Source organism: Heterodontus francisci, chromosome 14 (genome assembly GCF_036365525.1).
Source record: "Heterodontus francisci isolate sHetFra1 chromosome 14, sHetFra1.hap1, whole genome shotgun sequence".
Lineage (NCBI taxonomy): Eukaryota > Metazoa > Chordata > Chondrichthyes > Heterodontiformes > Heterodontidae > Heterodontus > Heterodontus francisci.
Genome location: NC_090384.1, coordinates 43,182,313 through 43,200,508, shown reverse-complemented (window position 1 = coordinate 43,200,508; position 18,196 = coordinate 43,182,313). Strand labels below are relative to the sequence as shown.

Genomic DNA, 18,196 nt, shown 5'->3' with positions numbered 1-18,196 from the left:
ATCAGAACTGTCACTTTAAAGCTGGTCTTTTAAGGTTGGAGAGGGAGAAGTCAATGGCAGATTTCCGAAACCCCAATGTTGGAAATCCACCATTTGGTGGAAATTTCTCATCCCTGGAATGTGCAAGCCTACCCTCTGATAGTGCTTGAATGCAGTGTGTGACTCTCAGGCCAGAATGCGTGATGTCGATACATGGAGACAAAGGGGGGGGTGGTGCGGGTCAGGCATCATTTGACACGTCATTAACTCAGCACTTTCACATGCAGGACAAGCAGACCCACAATGATTGGGAGCAAACCAATACAGAGGGTTAGGGAACGAACCTCAGACTCCTGACCCCAGCAGAGGAGGAGGTGGTGTAGATTGCCGGGAGGAGGCAGGAAGGTCAGAGAGGCTGGATCATCAAGACGCAAGGATGAAGTGTCAACCTTGTTGTTGATGCCATTTGGGCACACAGGAGGATCGTGTGAAAACATGACGAGCTCATGCTGTGATGATGCTGAATGTGCTTCTGTTTGTTCTCCACTGCAGGTGCCCACAATTGCATGATGGGATGCCGGCAAAATGTTGAGTCTGTCTCTGGGGAAGATGAAGCCAATGCCAGAGCTGTTACATCCACATGGTCTGGGGGGTTTGTGCGTAGAATCAGGGTCACAATATGGTGGGCACAACAAACATAAGTTCCAGCAGCTGAGGGAGCATGTGTTAGCCGGACCCCTGACGCTTGGAAGACTGCTGGAGACCAGTCCCCTGCTGAGTCCAATGCTGATGATGATCCTCTGTTAGAGGCCACAAGAGTGTGCTAGAATTGCAGTGAGCGCATGGAGAAAACATGTCGGCGATGCCTCAGGTCATGCATGGGATGCATTGGAGGAGTCCATGCAAGCCATGACGTCTGGCATGTCCCAGGCAAGTGAGCTTCCTTCATGGAAATGGTGGTGACTGCCACGGACAGCCAGGTTGAGCACTCGATCCATACGTGCTATGACCTGGCAAGGACGCAGAATGTACCCTGGGTGGGGGACTTCAATGTCCATCACCAAGAGTGGCTCGGTTGCACCAGTACTGATCGAGCTGGCTGAGTTCTAAAGCACAGAGCTGCTAGACAGGGTCTGTGGCAGGTGGCGAGAGTTCCCAACAAAAGGGAAAACATACTTGACCTTGCCCTCACCAATTTGCCTATCGCAGATGCATCTGTTCATGACAGTATTGGTAGGAGTAAGTGTCCACTGGACAGTCCTTGTGGAGACAAAGTCCCGTCTTCACATTGAGGATACCCTCCATAATGTTTGATTTTTTTTTTTGATTTAGATTTAGAGATACAGCATTGAAGCAGGCCTTTCAGCCCACTGAGTCTGTGCCGACCATTAACCACCCATTTATACTAATCCTACACTAATCCCATATTCCTACCTCATCCTCACCTGTCCCTATATTCCCCTACCACCTACCTATACTAGGGGCAATTTATAATGGCCAATTTACCTACCACCATGCTAAATGGAATAGACTTCGAACAGATCTAGCAACTCAAAACTGGGCATTCACGAGGCACAGTGGGCCGTCAGCAGCAGCAGAATTGTACTCAATCACAATCTGTAACCTCATTGCCGGCGTATCCCCACTCTACAATTACCATCAAGCTGTGGGATCAACCCTGGTTCAATGAGCAGCGCAGAGGGGCATGCCAGGAGCAGCACCAGGAATAGCTCAAAATGAGGTGTCAACCTGGTGAGAGCTACAACACAGAACTACTTGCATGCCAAACAACATAAGCAGCATATGATAGACAGAGTTAAGCAATCGCACAACTAACTGATCAGATCTAAGTTCTGCAGTCCTGCCACATCCAGCTGTGAATGGCAGTGGACAATTAAACCACGAACAGGAGGAGGTGGCGCCACAAATATCTCCATCCTCAATGATTAGGTAGCCCAGCACATCAGTGCAAAAGGTAAGGCTGAAGCATTTGCAACAATCTTCAGCCAGAAGTGCCGAGAAGCTGATCCATCTCGGCCTCCTCCTAAAGACCCCAGCATCGCAGATGCCAGTCTTCAGCCAATTGAATTCACTCCACGTGATAACAAGAAACGACTGAAGGCACTGGATATTGCAAAGGCTATGGAACCTGACAACATTCCGGCAATAGTACTGAAGACCTGTGCTCCAGAACTTGCCACGCCTCCAGCCAAGCTGTTCCAGTACAGCTACAACACTGGCAGCTACCCACCAATGTGGAAAATTGCCCAAGTATGTCCTGTACACAAAAAGCAGTTCAAGTCCAACCCGGCCAATTACCACCCCACCAGTCTACTGTTGATCATCAGTAAAGTGATCAAAGGTGTCGCAGTCAGTGCCATTAAGCGGCACTTGCTGAGCAATAACCTGCTTAGTGACACTCAGTTTGGCTTCAGCCAGGGCCAATCAGCTCCTGACCTCATTACCGTCTTGCTCCAAACATTGTCAAAAGAGCTGAACTCAAGAGGTGAGGTGAGATTGACTACTCTTGACAGCAAGGCAGCATTTGAGTATGGCATCCAGTAGCCCTAGCAAAGCTGGAGTCAATGGGAATCAGAGGAAAAACTTCTCCACCAGTTGGAGTCATACCTAGCGCAAAGGAAGATGGTTGTGATTGTTGGAGGTCAATCATCTCAGCCCCAGGACATCACTGCAGGAGTTCCTCAGGATAGTGTCCTAAGCCCAACCATCTTCCGTTGCTTCATCAATGACCTTCCTTCAACCTTAAGGTCAGAAGTGGGGATGTTCGCTGACTATTGCACAATATTCAGCACCATTCGCAACTTCTCAGATACTGAAGTAGTCGGTGCAGAAATGCAGCAAGACCTGGACAATATCCAGGCTTGGGCTGATAAGTGGCAAGCAACATTCGCGCCACACAAGTGCCAGGCAATGACCACCTCAAACAAGAGAGAATATAACCATCTCCACTTGACATTCAATTGCATTACCATCGCTGAATCCCCCACTATCAACATCCTGCGTGCCAGCCATGAGGCGTGCCATTACATTTTGCTTCTTTACTAGGAAAGTCTCAATGAACTATGAAAATTTATCAAATAATAAAGCAAATAAAAGTATTGTTAAATATTTATGTGTCACAATTTTACTTTGATCACTTGTGTCATCTGCATGTTCATAATTCTTTAATCTTTTTGGTCTGGCCACTATGTCTTGGTGCAACCCTCAACATTAGCAACTCCTGCAGGCGAGCCCAAAGGGGATGCTCCTGCACCAGTGCAGGAGACCCCCTGTAGGATGGATCCCTCAAGGCCCAATACCTCCAGAGGACGCCCATCACAGTTCTCCATGACCAGAAACTGAACTGGACAAGCCATATAAATATCATGGCTAAAATAGCAGGTCAGAGGCTAGGAATCCTGCGGCAAGTAACTCACCTCCTGACTCTCCAAAGACTGTCCACCATCTACAAGGCACAAGTCAGAAGTGTGATGGAATACTCTCCACTTGCCTGGATAGGTGCAGCTCCAACAACACTCAAGAAACTCAACGCCATCCAAGACAAAGCATCCCGCTTGACTGTCACCCGATCCACAAACATTCATTCCCTCCACCACCGACGCACAGTGGCAGCAGTGTGTACCACCTACAAGATGCACTACAGCAACGCACCAAAGCTCCTTAGACAGCAACATCCAAACCCACAACCTCTACCACCTAGAAGGACAACAGCAACAGTTGCATAGCAACACCACCACCTGCAAACTCCCCTCCAAGCCACACACCATCCTGACTTGGAACTGTATCGCCATTCCTTCACTGTCGCTGGGTCAAAATCCTGGAACTCCCTTCCTAACAGCCAGATGGACAGCAGCAGTTCAAGAAGGTGGCTCACCACCACCTTCTCGAGGGCAATAAAATGCTGTCCTAGCCAGCGATGCCCACATCCCATTAATGGATAAAAAAAATTCCATTGCTGTAGCCATGGCTTTTGTGCAGCAGTGGCTAAACAAGAGGAAGATGAGACACCTGGACTTCCCTCCAGTTGCCCCTTCCCGTCAGACAGACAGGTGCCATCGGGCACCCAGGTGGAGAAGCACCTGCTAGCTGCCCATGGCCTTCCTGGCAGGACACACCCAGACCCAGGGTAAGTGGCGTCTCCTCTTCCCCCCCCCCCTGCTCCCCTCCCCCCCCCACCACTCCCGATATTGAAGCCTTCTATGCCTTGCACAAGAGTTTGTCTGAGTTCGGTCACAACTCGGAGATGTTAGAAGGTGCAGGTGCACTCAAAATGGTATTATGGTGTAGCTGGTTCTGATTCAGTGGTCATGGCTGGATGGTAGACATATGTTCAAATGTGCCACAGTGTTTCGCGGCTTCATTATTCAACAGCCAGTGCATTCAGCAAAGCTCCACTCCGCATGCAATTATAGATGGCAAAGGATGCCTGCTTTTAGATTAGAGCAATGGTTAGGCTGACAGCAGTAGGTCAACATTCCAGGATGGCAATGTACTTCCTGCATTGGATCTGTCATCATACAGGTGCTTCACTCTTGGCTGAAACGGCCAAACGTAAAGTTATCCATTAAAGGTTCATTTACATGAATGGGCTCTTCTGCAGGATGATCCAAATCATCCTCCTCTGAGTGTGAGTGTTGCTCCCCCATTCCTCTTCCTCTTGCAAAATATGTCTGTGTTGCATTGCCAGGTTGTGTAGTGCACAGCAGCATATGGCTATTACCATAGAACCTTGGAAAGTTACGGCACAGAAGGAAACCATTCAGCCCACTGCGACTGCACCGGCTGAAACAACTAGCTGCCCAATTTAATCCCACCTTCCAGCACCTGGTCCGTAGCCTTGCAGGTTACAGCACTTCAGGTGCAGGTCCAAGGTATCTTTTAAATGAGTTGAGGGTTTCTGCCTCCACCACCGACCTGGACAGTGAATTCCAGACACCCACGACCCTCTGGGTGAAAACGTTTTTCCTCATGCCCCCTCTAATCCTTCTACCAATCACCTTAAATCTGTGCCCCCTGGTATTTGACCTCTCCACTAGGGGAAACAGGTCTTTCCTGTCTACACTATCTAGACCCCTCATAATTTTGTATACCACCTCTGCCTTCTCTGTTCTAAAGAAAACAGCCCCAACCTATCCAATCTTTCCACATAGCAGCAACTTTCAAGCCCAGGCAACATTCGTGCAAATCTCCTCTGTACTCTCCCAGAGCAATTATGTCCTTCCTGTAATGTGGTGACCAGAACTGTACGCAATACTCCAGCTGTGGTCTAACCAGCGTTTTATACAGTTCCAGTATAACATCCCTGCTTTGCATTCTATATCTTGGCCAATAAAGGAAAGCATTCCATATGCCTTCTTCAACACTTTATCTACCTGTCCTGCCACCTTCAGGGACCTGTGGACATGCACTCTAAGGTCTCTCACTTCTTCTACCCCTCTCAATATCCTCCCACTTATTGTGTATTCCCTTGCTTTGTTTGCCCTTCCCAAATGCATTACCTCACACTTCTCTGGATTGAATTCCATTTGCCACTTTTCCGTTCACTCAACCAAACCATTGCTATCATTCTGGAGTCTACAGCTATCCTCTACACCATCAACTATGCTGACAATTTTTGTGTCATCTGCAAATTTCCCATACATACCTCCCACACCTCAGTCCAAATCATTAATATATACCACAAACAGCAAGGGACCCAACACTGAGCCCCATGGAATGCCGCTGGAAACCACCTTCTATTCGCAAAAACATCTGTCGGTCATTACCCTTTATTACCTTTCACTGAGCCAATTTTGGATCCAACTCTCCACATTCCGCTGTATACCATGGACTTTTACTTTTCTGAGTTGCCATGTGGGACCTTTTCAAATACCTTACTAAAATCCATGTAGACCATATGCACTGCACTACCCTCATCAATCCTTCCTCAAAAAATTCAATTAAGTTAGAAAGACATGACCTTTCCTTAACAAATCCATGCTGACTATCCCTGATTAAGCCGTGCCTTTCTGTGGCAGTTTATCCTATCTCTCAGAATAGATTCTAATAACTTGCCCACCACCGAGGTCAGACTGACCAGCCTATAACTGTTTGGCCTGTCCCTCGCACCCTTTTTAAACAATAGTACAACGTTCGCAGACCTCCAATCCTCTGGTACTTCACCTGTATCTAGTGAGGATTTGAAGATGATCCTCAGAGCATCTGCAATTTCCTCCCTTGCTTCCTTTAACAGCTTGGGATACAATCCATCCAGCCCTGGTGATTCATCCACTTTCAAGGAATGTCAGACCCTTTGGTACTTCCTCTCTCATTATGCTTATCATATCTAATATTTCACACTCCTCTTTTACTACAATGTCTGCATCATCCCTCCCCTTTGTGAAAACAGAGACAAAAAAATCATTAAGAGTACACCCTTGATAGGCCCTATCCTTTCCTTAGTTATCCTCTTGCTCTTAATGTACTGATAAAACATCTTTGGGTTTTCCTTGATTTTACCTGCCAATAATTTTTCATGTCCTCTCTTTGCTTTCCTAATTTCCATTTTTACTTCATCCCTGCACTTTCTATACTCCTCTAGGATTTCTAAAGTATGAAGTTTTTTTGCGATTGTCATAAGCTTTCTTTTTCTGCTTTATCTTACCCTGCATGCTTCTAGATAACCAGGGGGCTCTAGATTTGGCTGTACCACCCTTTTTCTTAGTGGGGTCATGTCTACCCTGTGCCCATAGAATCTTGCTTTTGAATGCCTCCCACTGGTTTGCCATTGATTTTCCTTCAACTAGCTGTATCCAGTCCACTTTCACCAGATCACCTCTCAGTTTTGTAAAATGTGCCTTCCCCCAATTTAGAACTTTTGCTCCTGTTCTATCTTTGTCTTTTTCCACGATTATGCTAAAACTAACAGTATTATGGTCACTATCTACAAAATGGTCACCCACTGCTACTTCGTCCACTTGCCCAGCTTCATTTCCGCAGACTAAGGGCCTGATTTTAACTCAGTGGAAGTAGATGGGCTCTGAATGGGTTAAAATCGGACCTTAAATCTAGAATTGCGCCCCCTCTCGTTGGGCGCGTTAAGTGCTGGCTAAAAAAGTTCTCTTGAATGCAGTTCAAGAATTTTGTGCCCTCTGTGCCTTTCACATTGTTTGTATCCCAGTTGATACTAGGGTAGTTGAAATCCCCAACTATTATTGCGCTATTGTTTTTGCACTCAGAAATTTGCCTACATATTTGTTCTTCTATCTCCCTCTCACTATTTGGAGATCTATAGTGCACTCCTACACTTACCATTCATCAACAAGCAACTGAAAAGCAAGTTGCCACCCAGCAACCAAGAATGGCAACAGAGATGTAAAGTAATATATTTTATGTGATTCTATCACACAATGTAACATTTTCTCATACACTCATGTGCATACGCTTATACAACTACAAAGCTTTACCCTTCCTTTTCTTACTGCTCCTACCTGCAGCAACCCCTATTGCTCCAGCAGAGGTGTAGGCAGTCTGCTCAGACTGCTCTTCTGACTGTTGAGATGCCCTTGGCAAAAACCTCTGGATTTTCAAGCCAGTGAATGCTCCATCTCCAATTATGAAGAGGCAGACTTGACCATTGGGAAAGGAGGCAGAATGTCAAGTACTGAGTTTCAGGTGGAGGGGCCAACAGGTGAAAGTGAGAGCATTCTGAGTGGAACTCCCACTTCTATGTCCCCTTTTGCCATTATCCCTCATGGACCAGCTGCACTTCACTCCTACCACTCTGCTCAAGAGCACTTTGGTGCAGATCAGTTATGTGCTGTAAGGCCAAGGCTAAAGTGTCTATCATCCTATTTACAGCACCAAATATGCTGGCATCCAGACTGCGCACAGCTGTGCTCAAGGCATACATGGACTCATTTGATTGCATGATTATGCTCCATGGAGGTGGCTACTCTATCCATGGAAGAAGACATCCTCACAATAACCTGCAACATCAGTTCACCCATCGGCTTGAGGTAGCTTCCTCCATTTTCTGTTCAATTGTGGAAAGTGCGTGTGGAAGGTCTGTCAGTATGTCTCACATTATCTGCTGCCATTTATCAATGATCCCCAGGGTAAAACATCAGTCCAGCTGAGCAGAGCTTGGAGAGGACTGTGCCCGCCAATGTAGACTTTCTACAGCAGTCCCTGCTATTACCATCTGCTCTTCCTCACTTGTAAACTATGAATCACCAGGGTGCATGTATCTGCGCAGATGCATTGTAAGCTTGAGTCCTGTGATCGTGCACCCGCAGAAGGAATCAATTCCTCTGAGGATTCGGTGCTGCAAGGTTCACTGACTGTTGTGCATATGAAGATTCCGGCGGGGAAAAAAGATATAAGTTCGCACTGGCTTATCATTGTGAAGATGATCAAAACTCAACATTGAAATCAGGTCAACATGACTGAGTGTCGTAACACAAATGGGTACTGATATTTAATTCTGTCACCGGGTAACTGGGAGATCCTAATCTTACTATCTTTGATGGTCGCGGTCTCCAAAACGTCACTGATCTTCAGCACTTTCTCCTCTATGGTTGTTAGCTCAGAAATCTAAGAAGGACCACCTCTGGTTCTCTCCTTCTCCCTAGTGTTCTGCACTCTCTTCTGCAATGAGGGAATGAACAGACCTATGAGTGACTGCAATGGCATGAGTTCACTGGATGAATGCACTGCATTTGTGAGGGTGACCATCAAAAAGATATCAAATCAGAATGAGTGACAGTGGTGGCTGGATGGATGGGATGTGAAGAAGTACATAGAAAGAAAATACAGATGCGATGCAAGGTAAATAGATGAGATGAGTGATCTGATGGGGTAGGTTTGATAAGGCAATGCGGGAGAGGGGTGCTGAGGGTGGGAGAGGGGGGAGGAATGATAATGGCGGCGATGTGCACAAAAGCATGTAGGTAAATGAGCAATTTTACTCAGTTTTCCTGATCTGGTTAGCTGTGGTAGGAGATGGCCTTGGCAATGGGTACAACTTACAGAAATCCATGCATGGAAACTCAGATCTGTACAAGGTTCACTGACCTCTTCAGGCAGCCCAGGTAACAGGGCTAGTCATACCTTGTAACAATGCCCTATAATAGGCTTGTCTCCCAGTTACAGCTACTTCATCCTCATTGCATCCAGCACCCTCTGCAACTTCTCACCTACATGAAAAGATACCATAATACCTTTCACACCCTCTTCCTTTTTCTGCAAATGTTTCTTTTCTCACAGCTCGGCAAGTGGAAGCAGTGGAGGACTTTCATGGTGGGTATTTCATTGCCAGCAGCTGTTTTCCCCCTTATTAAGGAATGCTTTCTGAAACCTGAGTTAAATTACATATTCTAGCACACAGAATTCTTTCACTATTTCTTAAAAGGAAACTGGTCCAAAACCAAAGACAAGCAATTACCACTTCAAATTCTCAAAGATCCTGCTGCCAATCACAACCACTGAACCTCCTGCCATTGTAAGAGACGTAGGAGGCTAAGATTGAAAGGGCACTCAGGATGGCACCAAAGTGAGGCACGGTGACCTAAAATAGTGGGAAGGATATCAGATTTTTTTCCAAAGAGATTTTCATTGTCATGAATAGAATATATACAGATTGACTTAGTGCAAAGTAAAGAGCAGATTGATCACCAAATGGAGGCTCTGGAGCAGTGCTACATGTATGAGCTGAGTTTGTTGCAAAAGTGAGCTTCAGTGACAGGACCCATTCAGCAGTGGGCTTGGATCTTGATCAATTGAATGTCTCCCTTATGAGCTGTGATATGCAAGCTGTGCAGCTATGCAGCTGGCACAAGTCAAGTTGCTGCTTTGTGAGGGAAATCCCCACTAAATGGCTCAAAATAATTTAAAATTATTACATCTACGTTTTACACACTTTTAAAATATTTTAAGAAAATTTAATAAAAACTTGATTAAAACATTTCTTAAAAAATTACTTTAAAAAAAACAAAGATAATACTGATGAAAAGACTTTCTAGAGTTTTTTGCGACCTTCAACTGTGGAGTGCATCTATCACATCAGTCGCAAGCCCCACCTTTCCCTGAGGAATTAGCTTCTGCTGGTAACCAATGAACATTAAAGGGAAAAAAGGGGCCCTGTAGCAAGCCATGCTCAACAACAGTCATGCAGTAAGGTGAGGAAGAAGTCCAACTCAGTAGGTTTGTACTAAAATCTGAGGCCTCTTGTCTCACTTCCCCCCCACATCCCCGATTTTCTGGAGTTTCTCCTTTTCTGCCCAATATTTAGGGAAACAATAGGAAAACCCAAGAATTGCAACAGAAAACCCTTAATTGTGCACAGTTGCTATTGGAATATAACAACTGACCCCACATGATTCTCCTCGTTTCAGGAAGCCAAATAAATATACACTGTTACCAGACCAAGCTAAAGGCTCTGAGACAACACATTATTTCATATAAATAAAACAAGCAAATGGGCAGAATACAGTATAAAACAGTGAATCATTTATCCACCATACATAAAATAATAAAAACATCACTCCCTTTCTAATAGAGTTTACTTATTTTAATTTCAATCTGGCTATCTATAGAAGACTTTCTTATCAATATCAAATGTATAGCCAATCTTTGGTAATGGCAAGACTCTGTCATTGAAAGCAGTGACTCTCGTCATGCTAACAATTCACATCTTAGGCAGCCTACTTTGGTTGCCTTAACAATGCCTACCTTGTGAAATCCTACTTGAGCCAACCTGTCTGGTTTGAGTTGATGGCTTTTCTTTCAAGTTTACTTTGTGTGACCTTGAGTTTTAACCACTTACATACTACAAATAAAATCAAATCAGATAAAAATCTATTTTTTGTCACAATGACATTTTGAACAGGGTCAGCTTCTATCTTGGAAGTGAATGTTTTCACAGCATGAAGGTTTCCTGCGAACAGATGCTTCCAAACCATTACAGATCAGGTAACCTACAATATATCAAGCATTGGACAAGGGCCCAAATCCTTCTAGAAAAATAATGGCGAGTTCACAGCGTGCAACATTAGTAAAGTGCAAATCAGCCAGCAGTTTCTGGCAAAGAAGAGATACGCCATGAGTTGGGAATCACAATACCTTGCTGGTTGATTTCGTTGCTCTGCCATTTGCTTTGCATAAACAGCATGGCGCTCTCAACCTCCCCGCTATTTGCACATTGAACTCGAAATAAACTTCCCGCAAAGTTCAGGCCTGTAGATAATACCCTCTTAATGGCATGATAATGTTAATACAAGACCAATCAACCATCCCAGCGCGGAAAGGAAACAATTTAAACTGTGAGTCTCATTCCTGCATGTAGTAAATTCTTCTCAGGGATTTAAACAAATTCAAACTTTTAATTGTTTTTTTAGCTTTCCTTTCTGTCTCTTTTTTTTCTTTCTGTACCTGATTTGACCCTCCTTCTCCGTCATTCCTCTGTTTGTTTCTTTCACAATCTTTTAATCTCACTGGCTAAGGAAACAGACAGCTTGTCCTGTAGTTCACCAAGATCCAAGTTGCCCTTGCCACTTTGTTATCAGCTTGCACTTCCAGCAATTTACATGCATGAACAATTTCAAGTTGAAGGTTGCAGGAAAAAGTTTAACACGCATGCTGCGAGATGCCCTGTTCCAAAAGATTTGGGCTGCTATGTTTGGAGGAGCAATATTTTCTTTCAAAGGTGCATCAGCTGGACAGGATGTAGAACTGGGTGGTGTGGTTCCCTTGAGGGCAAGCAACCACAGATTGCTTCCATCACGGTTCCTCATATAAACCTTATGGCCTACTTTAAGAAAAATGATTTGCACTTGATTCATGTTCATGAAAGAGACAGATTTTTAGAGACACATTTAACAGTGAAAGAGATGTAGGCATACCGTGTGAGATCAGTGGAGGTAGTGAGGCAAAGATTGTCTATCAGTGAAGAAGGTTAAGGTTGGGACTATCAAGGATGAAACATTGCAACTGCTAACTAGCCATGTGAAAGACATGAATAAACTACGTCTTCAAATAATTGCACGATTACAGTATGAGAGGAATTAAAATTGTTCACACTGAGGGCACACGATCTAAATGAAATTGAGGATTGCAGAGCAGAATCAACAAAAAAAAATTAGCGGACAAGATTGTATGATTACTGATAGAAATCATCAATATGGAAAAGAAAGTTGGAAGAGGTAAAGAAAAGAAGCCCTGGCAATCTACAAGTTGATGGAAAAAGGATGGGTTACCAACTATAGCACAGATAGACAGACTTGAAGTTAAATAGCCATGAACATAACTCAGTGAAAAGCCATATGATGCACAGAGGTGGTTAAAAGCTTTAGAGATGTCCAAGGTGATGAAAAGTGTTTCAGTTCAGAGTTACATATCCTTGAAGGTGGCAGGACATATTGAGAGAGTAGCTAGCAAAGCATATGGGATCTTGGGCTTCATGAATTGAGATATTGAGTACAAAAGCAGGCAAGTTATGCTGCACCTTCACAAAGCTCTGGTTAGGCCACAACTAGAGTATTGCATCCAGGGGAGGCTGTGGCATATCGGAGGAGGCAGTGGCATAGTGGAATTGCCACTCAACTAATAACCCAGAGACCCAGGTATTACTCTGGGGACATGGGTTTGAATCGGGCATGGCAGAAGGTGGAATTTGAATTTAATTAATAAAAATCTGGAATTAAAAAGCTAGTCTAATGATGGCCATTAAATCATTGTCGATTGTTGTAAAAACCCATCTGGTTCACTAATGTCCTTTAAGGAAGGAAATCTGCTGTCCTTACCTGGTCTGGCCTACATGTGACTCCAGACCCACAGCTATATGGCTGACTCTTAAATGCCCTCTGAAATGGCCTTGCAAGCCACTCAGTTGTATCAAACCGCTACGAAGTCAATAATGAATGAAACCAGATGGAGCACTCAGCATCAACCTAGGCACCAGAATCGACAATGACAAACCCAGCCCTGTCGACCCGAAATGACTTCCTTACTAACATCTGGGGGCTTGTGCCAAAGTTGGGAGAGCTGTCCCACAGACTAGTCAAACAACAGTCTGAGATAGTCATACTCAGTGAATCATACCTTACAGACAATGTCCCAAACACCACCATCACCATCCCTGGGTGTGTCCTGTCACACCGGCAGGACAGACCCACCAGAAGTGGCAGCACAGTGGTATACAGTCGGAAGGGAGGTTTCCTGGGAGTCCTCAACATCGACTCCAGACCCCATGATGTCTCATGGCATCAGGTCAAATATGGGCAAGGAAACCTCCTGCTGATCACCACCTAACGCCGCCACCCCCCCCCCCCCGGCCGCCCCCAGCCTACCTCAGCTGATGCATCAGAACTCCTATATGTTGAACAGCACCTGGAGAAAGCACTGAGGGTAGCAAGGGCACAGAATGTACTCTGGGTGGGGGACTTCAATGTCCATCACCAAGAGTGGCTCAGTAGCACCACTACTGACCGAGCAGGCCGAGTCCTAAAGGACATAAAAGCAAAATACTGCGGAGGCTGGAAATCTGAAATAAAAACAAGAAATGCTGGAAATATTCAGCAGGCCTGGCAGCCTCTGTAGAGAGAAAAGCAGAGTTAACTCTGCTTCTCGCTCCACAGATGCTGCCAGACCTGCTGAGTCTTTCCAGCATTTCTTGCTTTTATTCCTAATGGATATAGCTGCTAGACTGGGACTGCAGCAGGTGGTGAGAGAACCAACAAGAGGGAAAAATTTCTTGAACTCATCCTCACCAATCTGCCTGCCACAGATGCATCTGTCCATGACAGTATTGGTAGGAGTGACCACCGCACAGTCGTTGTGGAGACAAAGCTCTGTCTTCACATTGAGGATACCCTCCATCGTGCTGAGTGGCACTCGCACCGTGCTAAATGGGATAGATTTCGAACAGATCTAGCAATACAAAACTGGGCATCCATGAGACACTGTGGGCCATCAACAGCAGCAGAATTGTACTCAATCACAATGTGTAACCTCATGGCCTGGCATATTCCCCCACTCTACAATTACCATTAAGCCAGAGGATCAACCCTGATTCAATGAAGAGTGCAGGGTGGCATGCCAGGAGCAGCACCAGGCATACCTCAAAATGAGGTGTTAACCCGGTGAAGCTACAACCCAGGACTACATGTGTGCCAAACAGCATAAGCAGCATGTGATAGACAGAGCTAAGCGACCCCACAATCAACGGTTCAGATCTAAGCTCTGCAGTCCTGCCACATCCAGTCATGAATGGTGGTGGACAATTAAACAACTAACTGGAGGAGGTGGCTCCACAAATATCCCCATCCTCAATGATGAGGGAGCCCAGCACATCAGTGTAAAAGGTAAGGCTGAAGCATTTGCAACAATCTTCAGCCAGAAGTGCCAAGTAGATGATCCATCTCGGCCTCCTCCTGAAGTCCCCAGCAACACAGATGCCAGACTTCAGCCAATTTGATTCACTCCATGTGATATCAAGAAACGACTGAAGGCACTGGATACTGCAAAGTCTATGGGCCCTGACAACATTCAGGCAATAGTACTAAAGACCTGTGCTCCAGAACTTGCCATGCCCCTAGCCAAGCTGTTCCAGTACAGCTACAATACTGGCAGCTACCCAACAATGTGGAAAATTGTTCAGGTATGTCCTGTACACAAAAGGCAGGACAAGTCCAACCCGGCCAATTACTGCCCATCAGCCTACTCTCAATCATCAGTAAAGTGATCAAAGGTGTCATGGACAGTGATATCAAACAGCACTTGCTTCGCAACAACCTGCTCACTGACACTCAGTTTGGGATCCGCCAAGGGCCTCACAGCTCCTGACCAAATTACAGCCTTGACATCAAGGCAGCATTTGACCAAGTTTGACATCAAGGAGCCCTAGCAAAACTGGAGTCAATGGGAATCGGGGGAAAACTCTCCACTGGTTGGCGTCTATTCTAGTGCAAAGGAAGATGGTTGTGGTTGTTGGAGGTCAATCATCTCAGCTCCAGAACATCACTGCAGGAGTTCCTCAGGGTAGGTTCCTAGGTCCAATCATCTTCAGCTGCTTCATCAATGACCTTCCTTCAATCATAAGGTCAGAAGTGGGGATGTTTGCTGATGATTGCACAACGTACAGCACCATTCGCAACTCCTCAGACACTCAGCGTGTAGAAATGCAGCAAGACTGGGACAATACCCAGGCTTGGGCTGATAATTGGCAAATAACATTCGCGCCACACAAGTGCCAGGCAATGCCATCTCCAACAAGAGAGAATCTAACCATCTCCCCTTGACATTCAACAGCATTACAATTGCTGAATCCCCCTCTATCAACATCCTGGGGTTAGCATTGACCAGAAACTGAACTGGAGAAGCCATATAAATACTGTGGCTACAAGAGCAGGTCAGAGGCTAGGAATCCTATGGCGAGCAACTCACCTCCAGTCCTCCAAAGCCTGTCCACCATCTACAAAGCACAAGTCAGGAGTGTGATGGAATATTCTCCACTTGCCTGGATGGGTGCAGCTCCAACAATACTCAAGATGCTCGACACCATCCAGGACAAAGCAACCCGCTTGACTGGTATCCCATCCACCACCTTTGACATTCACTCCCTCCACCACCGATGCACAGTGGCAGCAGTGTGTACCATCTACAAGATGCACTGCAGCAATGCACCAAGGCTGCTTCGACAGCACCTTCCAAACCTGTGACATCTACCACCTAGAAGGGTGCAGAAGCATGAGAACACCACTACCTGCAAGTTCCCCTCCAAGCTACAGATCATTCTGACTTTGAACAATATCGCTGTCCTTCACTGTCGCTGGGTCAAAATCCTGGAACTCCCTTCCTAACAGCACTGCAGGTGTACCTACCCCACATGGACTGCAGCGGTTCAAGAAGGCAGCTCACCACCACTTTCTCAAGGGCAATTAGGGAAGGGCAATAAATGCTGGCCTATCCAGTAATGCCCACATCCCAGGAATGAATAAAAAAGGTTCTGATCACCACACTTTAGAAAGGATGTGAGGGTCCTTGAGAGGATGCAGAGGGGATTCACCGAATGGTTCCAGGGCTGGAGGATTTTAGCCACAAGATTAGGTTGGAGAAACTGGGTTGTTCTCCTTGGAGCAAAGGAGATGGAGGGTACATTTGACAGAGGTGTACAAGATTATGACAGAGTTAGATAAGGTAAACAATGAAAAGTTGTTTCCATTAGCTGATGGTACAAGGACTAGGGGACACAGATTTAAGGTTCTGGGCAGGAGATGCAGGGGGGAATGTAAGAAAGAACTTTTTGACATAGCATGTGATAATGACTTGGAACTCGCTGCCCACGAGGGTGGTGGAAGCAGAGATGATTAATGATTTCAAACAGAAACTGGATGGGCACTTGAGGAAAATAAACTTGCAGGGCTATGGGGATTTGAACTGACTGGATTACTCTACATGAGCCAACATAGACTTGATGGGCCAAATGGCCCCTTCTGTGCCGTTATGACTTTGTGTGTATATTGCAGACAGGAAGGTCAATAGTGGAATTGCCGTGTTGCAAACTGTATTGGTCACTCAGGAGTAGCAAACTTTGAACTTTAGAAAGTATTATTTCTCTGTGTCGAACATGAACTGCTGGTGCTTTGTTTCAGGCAGTATCAGTTTACTATATAGAAAATCTGCTTTCTGTGCAGTTGCTTGTGAACTGTACAAAAATCTATTTCTATTTACAGTGCACACTATCATGCGTGTCATAGGAATTCTCTCAATTCTCCACATGAACTATATCCTTACCACAGTTTGGTACAGTTGTCCTCCAAAGAATAAAATTTATAATTCGAATTCTGGAATAAACACAAAATTAAAACATTATCTTCAGACACATGGGTTGGTCTTTAATTGTTTTGCTGACCTTGTAATACAGATTCATTTCTGGATAGAAAATCACAAACAGATTGTATGAATCATAGAGCAAGTAACCCATTTCACCCTTTCCATTATGGTCTAATAAGGTGATGCTCTCTGTCCATAATGCTAGTGCACATTGCGTACAGGCAACCCACATTATCAGTGCAGTACCAGTGTATATTGCATGCCATAATGCAGTGAGTAAGTGTCTGTAGTGTCTGTAGTATCAGCACCTCAACAGCATGCAGTAACTCAGTGTCCAAATTAAACCGATGCTGAAGGATGGAACTGACATCAACTACATTGAGTCCTCTTTCTGAAAGGAAAATATATTTTACAGATGTAATATGCAGCAGTATTTTAGAGGAACACTGTTACGAATGACTATAATATAAATTACGTTAGAAATAAAAGGTTAGGAGGCGCAACAGTTAAAAAGCAAATATTTTCAAGATAAAAAGGGAAGTAGCACATATGAACGGGAAAGAAAACTTGGAAGATGATAGTGGAAAAATAATGGAAAATAGCTAAAACAAAAGATGAGTAAGGTATCGACTAGAGTAAGGTATCGACTAGACTAATCAGCACAAGAAGTGGTGAAGGAATTCCTTGGATGAGAACAGAAATTAAAACTAAATCAGAATATAAAAAGAAAAAGAGATGTATGGCAAATCCCAAAAACAAAACAAATGAAATCTAAAAAAAAAAGGAAAGCAAAATAATTAGAAAGATGAAGAGGGAATGAAGAAAGGCTGTCAGGGAACATGAAGGAGAATGTTAAAAGATTTTATAGAAATATAAAAAGTTAAAGAATAATTGAAGGAAGTGTAGGATTGAATAGAGGCAAAATAAATGATGGAACACTGAAGATACGGGGGTGACTTTTTCCAGGGTTTCCACCAAAGCTGGAGAGAAAGGGTGGGAGAATCCAATTGGGAATTCACCCTCTAAATGAGTCCTGTACTTTACCATTCTTTCACAAAAGAATGTGACAGTAAGAAAGGGTACAAAAAGAGCAGTGAGAGCAATACAACAGAACAGCCATCAGTTAAGACTGAAAACTTGGTGGAACTCAAAGTGGAAAAGGACTGGGCCCTGAAATCATGCATCCTAGAGTGCTGAGAGAAATAAACACAGCCATTCAACCATTTAAATGCAGGATTCATTCATCACTAACCACAGAATTCGGATGTGCATGAACTGGGCGCCTCAATGTGGACATTAGGTGCTTGGTATTGCCCTATGCATGGGTCTATCAGCTGGCCTCATTTTTCACGGGTACCTTTTAATTCATACTGGGCTTCCAGTTTGC

The 18,196-nt window shown here is 44.8% G+C and overlaps 1 protein-coding gene across 1 annotated transcript in view; it reads right to left on the bottom strand.

Moving 5' to 3' along the window:
* LOC137376904 (anoctamin-9-like) overlaps positions 1-18,196 on the bottom strand; it is a 346,229-nt gene that overhangs the window by 315,088 nt on the left and 12,945 nt on the right. Inside the window, exons 5-6 of the mRNA XM_068045861.1 lie at positions 16,784-16,820; positions 4,494-4,524 (exon numbers count right to left, since the gene is read on the bottom strand). Of these exons, the coding sequence (XP_067901962.1) occupies positions 4,494-4,524; positions 16,784-16,820 (68 nt within the window). The remainder of the gene's footprint in view (positions 1-4,493; positions 4,525-16,783; positions 16,821-18,196) is intronic.